The sequence below is a fragment of the Thermobia domestica genome, chromosome 6 (assembly GCF_964235325.1).
Source record: "Thermobia domestica chromosome 6, izTheDome1.hap1.1, whole genome shotgun sequence".
In the NCBI taxonomy this organism is placed as follows: domain Eukaryota; kingdom Metazoa; phylum Arthropoda; class Insecta; order Zygentoma; family Lepismatidae; genus Thermobia; species Thermobia domestica.
The window spans coordinates 111,539,465-111,551,898 of NC_137459.1; the positions used below are offsets into that span (position 1 = coordinate 111,539,465).

General features: G+C 34.9%; 1 protein-coding gene across 2 annotated transcripts in view; it reads right to left on the reverse strand.

Moving 5' to 3' along the window:
- LOC145688150 (uncharacterized) overlaps window positions 1-9,864 on the reverse strand; it is an 88,029-nt gene extending 78,165 nt beyond the window's left edge. The window contains exon 1 of one of the 2 annotated variants that reach the window (XM_081761965.1): window positions 9,350-9,864. Coding sequence is in view for 1 of the 2 variants with exons in the window: in XM_081761964.1 (XP_081618090.1) it covers window positions 9,350-9,448 (99 nt within the window). In the remaining variant the exon portion in view is untranslated. The remainder of the gene's footprint in view (window positions 1-9,349) is intronic. The other variant, XM_081761964.1, reaches the window with a different exon arrangement.
- Window positions 9,865-12,434: the final 2,570 nt, after the last annotated feature.

Consider the following 12,434-nt stretch of genomic DNA (forward strand, 5'->3'; position numbering starts at 1 on the left):
AACATTATTTTTACTAAAGGAAAGAACTTTTGTCGCTGAATGTGTGATTTTCAATGACATTTTATGTCCCAACAAAATAATTGCATAAATGTAACCTGTCTCTAGCCATCAATGCATGTAACAGAACCTAGTCTCTCATTTGTGTGTGTGTGTGTTTTGAAATTATAATTACTGTATTAAGATTTTAGTTTACTTTTTTGTATCTATCTCTCTTTTCCGTATCCACCAAATAATGTTTCAGTGATCAAAACAAGGTCTGATCACCGATCTGGTAACAACGATCCAAGGAAAATCTATGTATAATGTTTGTAAGTTGATAATATAAAATTGATAATTAAGTTCTCGGTAATATCAAGAAAACTTATATCTTCATGTTTTAGAGATCCTTAACCAATCATAAAGCCTAACATCATTCGTGAAATTATAAGGAAACATTGGTTGCAATTTTTGATAAGGTGTTATCTCATATTCACCTGCTGAATATAAACCGAAACCGCTGTTATCAAATCTGTATGATAAGCAGACAACCGAAATTTTGAACAAACTGAATCTTAGTTTAATAAGGAAGTTTCAATGACAGACTCAAAAGAAGGTCTCTTTTTCTTATATCAGTTACCACCGGAGAAGGCTTTGTTCGCTAGCCACACACACAAACCATTCTGAAATATAGTGTGTACTCTATGCTAAGAAACAGCGTTTATGAAGTTTCAAGGCGGCGTTCCCAGTCCCCCCTACATGCTGTTGGCAACTAAGAGGGTTGTAGTTTTAGCATGTATTTGTATGTATTCACGTAAGTTTATACTAACTTACTAACTCTGTGGCCTATGGAACACGGAGGTTCAATGCCGCGTTCACAAAAGATCTCCATTTTCTCCTGTCCTTAGCCAACTGGATCATATTTCTACTTCGTATTCCTATTTCTGCGAAATCCATCTTAATATTGTCCTCCCACCTGCGCCTAGGTCTTCCGAATGGTCGTTTTCCGATTGAATTTCCAGCTAAACCTTTGAGTGAGTTCCTATTTTCTCCAATTCTGACTACATGACCTGCTCAGCTGAGCCTCTTTAACTTAATGACCCTAACAATGTTTGGTAAACGATATCAATTATACAGTTTCTCGTTATGAAGTTTCCACCAATCCCCATTCCCGTTCCTCTTGGGTCCGAATAATCGTCTCAGGATCTTCTTTGTTCTCAAACACTTTCAGTCTACGTTCTTCCCTCAAAGTAACCTACCATGTTTCGCAACCATACAGAACAGCAGGCATGCCCATCGTTTTATACATTTTGAAGTTCAAATTCCTCGACAGAATTCTCAACGATAAAAGATTTTGAAGTGTATAATAACACGAATTTCCTGCTTTTAGTGGGCATTTAATTTATTCTTGAATATGGTTTTGGTCTTTTAATATTGATACACAAATAAATAAGTTAATACACGGAAAATAAAGCGATTAAGTGCTCGCTCGCGTCTACTTAAGTCACTTTCCTTTAACACAGGGCAACGTCGCGTCACAAGCTTTGATTTGCCTAGAAGACACGTCATCAATTGCGTATCACAGTTTAATATAATGTGTCCCTCTCGAGACGAAAGGGCGCATCTCATTTTCTTAACTTTTCGAGGAGACAAGTTTAAACTTTTTGTTATTATTTATTATATCTTTCTCTTTTAAAATTTAGTTTGATTTCCTTCGTTTCAGGCATGTAACTTACGAAATGAAATTAAATTTTAACAGAACACGATAGAATAAATAAGTTGTAATATTGTCTTCTGGAAAAGTTAGGAAAATGAGATACGCCCTTTGTCTCGACAGGGACGAATTGAAGAGCCTGATATGATATTAACTAAGATGTGAGTAAAATATGCATCAAACTCTGGTTGGACATTTCACATACTTGAAGTACTTTCTAATGACAACTATAAAACTATTTCTGGTGATTTTCACATTCTTATCGCATGAACTTAAATATTATACATCAGAAAATGAATATTAAAATAGCACGTAACTCCATGCAATTCTGCTTTAGGAATTAAAAAAAAAAAAAAAAACACTAAATTTTCATTTCCCTCGAAAGCCAGTTTCCTGATTAGGTCATTATTTATTTATTTTAAAATTATTACTTAACTTTCTGCAATGGATAATCACATTTCCTATATTTCCGGCTTAGAATAAACACAACTAATTAGTTACCAAAACGGCTTGTATTGTTTAAAGCTATTGCTTTACAAGGTTAATTTCTGACTTTATTGAGCTTTCAGGCAAATTTATCTCACTCGTTTCATTTTTACTCTTAAAAAATGGGACTGCTAGTGGTTATTCCAGAAAAAAATGCATGTTTAGAATTAAAAACATTAATGGATGGACTGTATGCCTATATGTTGTATTAGGTGCGTTGTGCGCGCTTGTAGAGACAAGTAAAATTACATCTTTGATTCCATAACACCATTGCTAAGTTAAAATATCATTAAGCTGGTTTAAAATACACAGTGATTGATTGCTATTGTGCTTAACTAAAAAAAAAAAAATACGGTTATCCTTGTAGGACGGTTATCCTTTCTTTCAGCAGCGAAGCAATATGAGACGTGGACCTACTGATTAACGTGGTATCCGAACCACATCAGCTCCCGCTTAAGATAGAACCCGAACCACTCAAGTACGCTAAACGCTTAGTCACGAAGGAGATCTTGTCCTTAAGGAAAGGTGACGAATGATGAAGTGTTGCATGCGGAGGTAAAGGCACCGCTTTTATATTTTTCTTTCTTTTTAAGTTCGGCATTCATGGAGGTTATATAGTCTACACCATGCTTTGGGCTGCTTATTTTCCCAGGTCGCTCCAGGTATTGATTTTAAAAATGGGTATCATGGGAGACCGGGCTCCGATTACCGGCGGAAGCTCATGTGGTTTGGATCCCGCGTTAATTAGTAAGTCCCGTCTCATATAGCCTCGCTGTTGAAAGGGACGTTAAACTCAAAATCAACCCAACTCAATTTAAAAATGATGCTGAACTTCAGAGCGGCATTAAAACGAGGATAGAACAAGAAACAGTCCCCCACCCAGGCTGCGGATCAAATCCGGGTCGCCCAGTTGGAGGGTGAACACCTTACCGGCTATGGAGCCGTAGCTCTATTATTGAAATTGAGAATTGCTATAATACTAATTACTATTTTAATACCAACATATCTTAAATGCATTGTTGTTTAACAACGTCCTAATGACAACCAAAGTGTCAGTGATTCTTTGCAATTTTACGGTGAACGTTATATCGGTATATTAGTCCACTACTCCAATTCAGTATTACTTTTAATTACTTATCTAGCTTCAAATTCTGAAGCTCGCTTACTTTATTTCAGTAAAAACAATACTTCAGCATTCCATCACGATCAAGTAGCTAAACAAATAGGTCTAACTTTCTGTCCATGTGGTTTCTTGTTTAATTCTCAGTGAGGGTATTTGTCTCACATAAGAAAAGAAGTGGGGTCGGATCTCACTTTAAACAGTATGTTCCGTCTCATGTAGCCTCGGTGCTAAAAATGAACATGATATTTCGATCAACAAACAATAACAAATTACAACACACTGATTATATATAGATCACTAACTTCAGCATTTTTGCGTCTATCCTATTTTTATATGGAATTTAACACACTATGCATAAGTTCCTGAAGATGGAATCCCATCGAAAATCACATTTTAAAGCATGGAAAAGAAATCCGAGTATATTAACTATCCATCTTCTATTGAAATTCAAAATATACGTAAGTAATGCTTAACAATCATATTGGCAAACATGGTAAATCACCTTATTATATTCGAAAAATATTATATTCGCAAGGTCCATAATTTCATTTCACCATATGTTCATCTAAAAGAATAGACGATATCGAATTTATTGTAAGAATGGTAAAATGAAATTATGGACCTCCGTGGCTAATGTGTAAGTTTCCTTCGTGGGTTGTGTCAAGTTAGATGTTCGGCAAATGCGTTTGTCTCGGGTACAACCCCAAGTGTTGTTTCGGATCGCATTTTAATCAGTAGGTTCCGTCTCACATAACTTTGGCACTGGAAAAGTTCATTAATTAAATAAATAAAAAAAAAGTGTGAAAAGCAATGTTGACCATTAGATATTTCATTATTTCTGCGACCAAACCTTATTAGCTTTTTTCTTTTCCTCTCAGAGCAAGGGATATTTTACAAGTACACTGTGTTATATGTGTACCAAGTCATATGTTATAGTTTTAAGTGACATATAGTTATATTTGTTATACAGTTCCACATAAATAAAAAAAAAAACATGAAAAGAAAACTACAAACGCATGAAACACAGTGGTTTACGTTTTATTTCTTTTTTTTTTTTAAAAAAAATGTAAATTTTAGGCGATCTATCTTATCTTGAAAGTGTGCATGAATTTGATACTTTATCAACATTCATCTAATGTAGTATTCTTCAATATAGTTCTATTAGCTATCTTTTCAACATTTCTAAGCACTAGCAATTGCTTTAATGAAATGAAACGGTTCTGTATTCGTAGTGAACGAACTTTTGACACTAGACTCAAAAAAATGTTAAGATAGGTAAGTATATTATGATATTAGGGAAATCTATAGGAACGACGGCACTTTCTTTTTCCGCATTAGCGCCTCCAGGATTACCAAAAACAGCAACGTTTTACAGTTGAATGAAACCAGCTTGTAAACTGATAAAATAAAAACAAATTGATTTCAAATTCAGAGACATTCAGTATGTAAAATGTTTTCACATGTGCCCCTTTAAATCACCAAAAACTTTCAAAATTCTACCTTTTATGCTGATATACTTTGAGCATGCGAAGAAACGATAGAGTTAAATTTTAGAAAATATGAACACAGTCTAAAGGAGTGAAATGCGAGAATAATAGCGTTCCTTATAGGTCTAATGTGCTTTAAACGTCACTACTGTTGGGTCGATTATAACTTTAGTGTTTTTTTTTTTTTCTTTTTTTAAACTGAGATTTAGTCGGAATATATGTTTCCTTACATAAGTTATAGCCAACAGTCAAAACAGACATAGTCAAGTAAGTATGTGTGTTAACACGTCAAATAAACTAAAAGCAATATACAACGAATTTAGCAGTACGTAGTAATTTATAATACATTACCACAACCGAACAAACCATATAAATTTACTTTAGGATGCTTGGACATATGTAGATTAGTTCACTTAGATACAGTTTAGAATACGCTAATCATGACGTTAGGATAGTTTGACTGTGTTGCACTAGAAATGTCTTGCTATATTTTAACGCTGAATCTTCCAGGAGTTACAAATTTTAATGATATATGAATTATATATATATATAACGGACACCCTTGCAAAATGTAAAATTAAAAATTTGTTAAACGTTCATGCTTCATTACAGTTTGATATTATTTATTTGATTAATTATTGGTTTAAAGTTGAACACACCATTGCAGCAGCAAGGGGACGTAGGTAAGACGAAGGCCTCGATCTTAACGTGAGATCCAAATCACATGAGGTCTCACCTGGAAGTGAAATCTGAAACCGGCCCTCTCGCGTATGCTAACCGTATAGCAACGACAGAATTAATTTGTTTATAGTTGAAGTTTAGCGTCCCGTTCAACAGTAAGTCTATAGAAAAGGAAAACTTACAGTTTAAGGAGGAATTTGAACCATTGAAATAATGTTCAAATTTCAAGGCTTTCTTATTAAAATAGAACCCAGGCCCCGTTCCCAAGTTGCTCGCGCACTAGCCAGTAGATAATAAAATGTTTAACTAAAGATGCACAGTCAGCGACAAAAGTTCTTCCGTTTGGTAAACGTTATTTTACAAATAACGGTGGTATGACTGGAACGTATAATTGTGGTATTGCTGGAAGGTACAGACATACATCTTTTTTAATTTGCTAAAAACTTCACTCCAATTGTCTTTCCATTCTGAAATGATTTCGAAACTAATTTCATCAAACGGAAAGAACTTTTGTCACTAACTGTACATATTTAGTTAAACATGATAACAAAGCATTCGTCACTTATCTAGTGGCTAGTGCCACACACACACTATTCAAAGACAACATAGACAACATACAAACTATTCATGTTCTTAGTTTATTTATAACGGTAGACCTGTTCAAATTTATGTATTTATGTACTATATTTCACCTTTAACACTAATGAAAACTATTTTGTGAGTAATGTTTTTTTTTTTCTCTTTTGAAACTGTCTTCACTAGTAATTTAATTATCATTCTATATTTGAAACCAAAAAATCAAGCCATTTGATGCTTTTCTCCAGATATATCAAGTATCAAAAAGCAAGATTATTATTATTATTATTATTATTATTATTATTATTATTATTATTATTATTATTATTATTATTATTATTATTATTATTATTATTATTATTTAAGTAAGTGACAATTTTTAAGCGACGTTTCTACTTGGGAACTAATACTCTTGTATCGTATATCAAAGCAAAGTTGTCGAAACTTTATAACACAATGCTTATTGTTCCTCAGTTGTTATTTAATGCTTATGAATTAATGTTATTATGATAACTGTACAAGTCAGTCCCTATGCTAATTTGCAAACGAAAAACACAAAGAATGGTATGAATGACCTTAGATCGGGACATACTCATACTTCACATCTTCAGAATGGCATTTAAAAAGAACGCATTAGTATCGTAGTTGTATTTCTCACGGGGAAATGGATTGTCACACACATATGAACATTCATTGAAAAGTGAATGTGGACTGAGGAAGTGTTAATACTATTATGGGTCCACTTCAACAATATTGACGTAGTTAGAAGAAAACTGACAAGTTACTTGCCATCAGATCATTGTTATTTTACTCCCAGATTACCACGAAAACTATGTTGAATTAATTTATTATCATTATTTTAAAACACTTGTTATCAATATTACAAATAACCGTTGACAAGATATGTGACTATGTTTAAAAATAAAAAAAAAAAAACTTTTATACGGATTTTAAAAGTTGTTTCCCCTATGACAGTATGTAAATGTATAAGACCCAGAGGTATATTTCATGTTAGTTTTATCCAGCTATGTGCTTATAAGTAATGTCGTTAGAGTCAAACTTCAAAGCTGGCCTGTTATGAACTGAGTCATCCGGTTAGTTTGACCACGCAAAACAGTCCTACTATTTGGTATGTGTTTACGTACCAAGCGTCTATGATACATGCAAGTGAAGACGAAATATATGCAAATTACTGATGACATCATTAGTTAGGAGGAAACAGGAGTGCCTCGGAAAATCCTACTCACAAGGTTTTAGTCAGTTCATATACCACAGATATTTACAAAGTATGCATCTTTTCCTTATTCAATGTTTACTGGTATCTTCTAAAGAAAGTTATCAAATTGCAACCAATGATATGCATTTGCAGCTGGTAACTTGCGAAAAACACTCAAAATGTGATTTCTACCGATCAAATGGCATGTATCAGTATTAAAATTTCCATTGTCTGTAGTTCGTGTTATGTTTATATCATTGATCCTTAACGTCTCATTCGAACGGTAAATGCTCTATGAATCTCAACCGAACAACAAACACAACAACATCCGGATATCGGTGGGTACAATATCCCACAGCGAAGGAGAAAACACTGACAATTTAATCTCGGGCAAACTAGTACTCTATGCATATACACCAGTTATTTTTCAGTTATTTGAAAAAAATCTCTCAAATGTATCAATGAAAATAGAAGTTAATGACACAACCAATTATATCATTGGTAAAACATGACAGCTAATTAACTTGAAACCAAACTCGAAGAGTTCAGATATGAATGTCTTATTCGTTTTAGAATCTAAGAATAACTGTGCATGCTATAAAACGTTGGAAATTTTGTGTCGATTTGACTTTAGTTCAATAAAAGTCATTTTAATATTAACCTCCGACAATGTAGTAGACAAAATGAAAAATAAATAAATAAAATTTAGTTTTAGAAGATTCAAGTGGTGTTCTTTCAAATTCAGAATCAAATTGTTTTCAACTCTAATAAAATACGTTTAAATAATGTTTGCAGGAAGTAGATGGAACAATTCTTCAATATGTCAAGTATCAACCATTAGTGGAACAACCATATATTATGGTCTTTGCATATGAATATTATTCTTTGTGTGACAGAAGGAAGAGGTCCATTCTAAGTATAAACATTGTTCTTTCTTTCTTTTTCTTTCAATGTATCTTGATGTGAATAGATGAAAAGGTTATCCACGCGGAACACGGACGGTCGTATGGAGAACAACTGCAGCGAGATGGTTGCGGACGAAGGCCTCTGAAGATGACGGTCTGGTGACGGGTGACTTGTTATGACTCTTAGCGGGACATTATTCAAGAATGATAAATATTTAAAGAACGTCGAGTTTATATACACGTACACGACAATAATCTTTCACATTATAATTTTAACGTTCTATATCAAAGATCTGGATTCCAGAAAGAATTGTCTATATTTCGTTTAGTGTGTTGATAGTCTGTACTGAAGATTTGTCAACTATGACCAAACTGTCATGTGCGATTTTTTTTTTTTAGTATGCTTACTGAGGAATAATTTCAGATCATACTACAATACATAATTGTGCCAAAAAAGTGTAAACTATTCACTATTCTTTCATACTGATATGTTAAACAGTAGTTAACTTCAGAAACTATTTGGTTACTACCATTTTTTCCCCTTTTTTGTCATGAGTACTTAATTTGGGGAAAATACAATACTAACATACTGTCCTCAACAAAAGCTAATAGTGTGTTCAACAGGTGCAACGAAGCTCTAATAACAATTACACATTTCACTTTAATCCAACAATTTGCAATTGTACGAAACTAAAATTATAAAGTAAATTTAACTACTACATAGAACTGTTTTAAGTACAACAGAACATGCAATTTCAGCATGCAGACGGAAGCATTTCTCAATGAATTATGTAACAAACTGTGCGTAAACTAAGCTTTTTTTATCGTTCCTTACAAAATAGCTTCGAGCCATGACACTTTAAAAGAAAAAAAAATGATAAATTGAAAATCAACAAAAATGAAGTAAAAGCACTTGAACATTAAAAGAAACTCGTTCACATCATATGATAGCAAGAAATGTCTGACCAAATACATTTTTTCACATAGACATCTCTTTGTTGAGCTATCATAGATAAGAAAATACTTTGTAAACATGTTAAAATTGATATAAAAAGTAAATTGGCAAGTATATATAGGCTGACAAGTTTTCAAGGCCATGTGATGTAGATTAGCTTATATTCACAATTGAACGCAATTACTACCAAATCTACGAAACAATAAATCAAACTAGATGACAATACTTACATCCGTGAAATCGGACATGGCCACAGCTGGTCGGATAAGGCGGGACAGGGGCTTATCGTCGACGACAATGGGCGTCAACAGCGTCGTCCCGGACGACATGGACGCCCAATCACTGACACTTTTTTAGAGATGAAACTAAACAATGACGGTAACTGAAACTGTAGATTTCTATCCGTGGTAGGCAATTTCACGTCAATAGATGGTCCTGGTAACAAATGTCTTCTAAATATTAAAAGATCAATGTTTCCTCCTGAATCTACTCCCGTCAGCAACAACTCAAAACTGTTGTGGACACTAACAATCACTGGCCGCCTCAGACGCACAAAACTTGCCAAGCTCTGCTGATCATGTACCTCAACGAAACTACATGTAAATAAGCATTGAGCGTCAACCTCTAACGTCCTGGATTGAATATACAATGCATGCGCCTCTGTGTTTCTGGTCTCCTAACTTATTCCCCCTTTACCCCGTTCTGCCTTCTAATTCTTCCATCGCGCACTCCCCACTCCTCGGGAACACCTCCTTCCAAAGGTACTCTACCAGCAAGCGTGTCAGGATGGGCGCATGATGTCACCAGGAGCCAATCAGCGAGCTTGGCGCGTGGAATCCACCAGGTAGAGCTACTCACCTGAGGTACAGGACACAGTTTGCTTTATCTTCCGTCAGGTGGCAGGGATATCGGTCATTGAGTGAAGGCAGAGAAAAGTACGAGATGTTTTGCTCTCTCGTTCGCTTTCTTTTTCTTCCCTCGCACGCTGTTTTCATTCAGAAGAATAAACCGGCGTCTTCGTTTGAAGCTGTGAGTGCAAGGAAGCACCACCGAGTGGAGGATTTCCCCACGGCCAAATGCAATATAGCATCACAAGCTGTTCCAGTCTAATGATAGAGTAGGCCTATTTGTTACCTTGATCTGATTTACTTTATAAATGCACGCGAGTTAGACAAGCTATTCAATGCATTGGATAATCCGAGTTTTTTTTTTTTTTTTTCAATCTGACGGTCGATTAATTATAGCACTTACGCATGTTAGGGCGTTGCAAACATATTTGAAGCTTCTATATTTGATTCGGGATATGTTTGTGTTGACACGATTGATAAAATATATAATGAGTTCTAATTTTTTTGTATGTATGTACTTAAAACACATCATATAATGATTTAATGTGAATGATTCTCAAACCATTGCGATGTTTCAGTATCACCATGGTTGGATAGTTGTATTTAATGCCACTTTTTATCACGGAAGAACAAGTGTGAAATGAGATTTATAGTTTAATGCAATATTTAAATTGCCTGTGTTGTTTGACTGAGATTAAATGCAGAAAACACGCATAATATGCATTTGACAACTTGATAGATCAGATATGTTATTGTGTAGATTCATTTAGAAACACAATATATGCGCTTAATACGTTTTCTTGAAGGCTGCCCTCCTCAAAACAGAAATATGTCTGTATGACATATTGTTGATGTTGATTTTGAGTTTAACGTCTCTTTCAGCAGCGAGGCTATATGAGACGGGACCTACTGATAAACGTGGAATCCGAACCACGTGAGCTCCCGCCGGGAATCGAACCAGGCTCTCCCATGCCAAAGGCGCGTAAGCTAACCGCTTATCCACGAAGGAGCTCTGGATGACATATTGTTAGGTGTACAAGTTAAGGATTGTTTCTTGTGTTTTGGTATAAATATAAAATGGCAAAGAGCAGCAACGTCATTTTATATTATTTTGGCGACGAGATACAAATAGTTTTACGACTTAAAAATGTATATGTTTCAAACCCAGGAAGTGCATTTCTCCTTGTCTACACCCAGATGGCAGGGAGAAATACAGTGAAGTGGTTAAGAAGTTCGGATGTTCTTAAACTGCATGAACTAGGGTTTTTTTTTTTTTTGTAATGAATCATATATGATTTTTAGTGATATCAGTTTAAAAGTGTTACTTTACCCTCTATTTTAGTTTCAACTGAAAAAAAAATCAATAAATCAAATCCATTAAATTGAACGTTAAAACGATTTTATCGTGAAATATTTATTGAAATTACCATCTGTATAATTGGGCAGTTTAACGGTGTGACTTTTAACTTGTGGTGACGGATCAGATCCAAGTGAGGCCACACATGTTTCGGTATGAAACGGCATTTTGCAGTTTTTCCCTTCTGGTCTAGTGACTTCATCAGATTTAGAAATAAAAACAAATTCGCTGGTGCATGAGGTCCCATTTTCGGTCTTCGCTGGGAGATCCTTGAACTTCGAGTGCATTATTGTGGTTTGATTTTATCCTAAACTGCAGGGAGGTACACGTTTGATGCTTCGATGTCCAAAAGGATGTGTGTATGTGTGTGTAGGTGCGTGTGGTGCCTGTGTGTGTGTGTGTGGTTAGCATTAACACATGAACGACTATTATTTGTCATATTACTATCGATCGTTTTTTATATTACATATATTAGTGTTTTATTAGTAGAGTTACGATGTCATTTTCCAGTGTTTTGTAAATATACTGAAGCTCCTGTAGTATACTGCACCTTAGTATGAAAGACGTCAGAAATAATGGTGGCGCACATCGATATGCTGCAGGTTACACGTCAGACAAAAAGTCGTTTGGACAACGATGGTCTTTGAAACCAGTGAGCGAGTTGAAAATAATAATCAACATAATAAATATACATGTTCCGAATTCAAACAATGCTAAATTCTCATTTGCTAATTTCAATTACAGTTTCCTTGGTCTTGTTTGTAAGAAGAACTACAAACTGTTTTATGTAATTTATTGCGTGGCTAGGTTTCGTTTGCTTAAGTTTGACGCACACACAAATAAAACCAATATCGTTCGTCTAGTCAGATGTCTTTGGTGGCCGAAGTTCTGGGTTCGACTCTTTCTGAAGGTAACGTTCCACGATTACGAACCAAGACTAAGGGAGGCTGATAGTGAGATATATCGTTGGAGGTAACGGGACAACCAGAAGGAAACCCACACACACGGTGCTTATCTAACACGAAGGGACCTGTAATCGAACCAGAAACTCGCACACACCAGAAGTGGGCGCTGTACCCCTCAGTCAACGCGGTTCTAGGTTTGAATCTT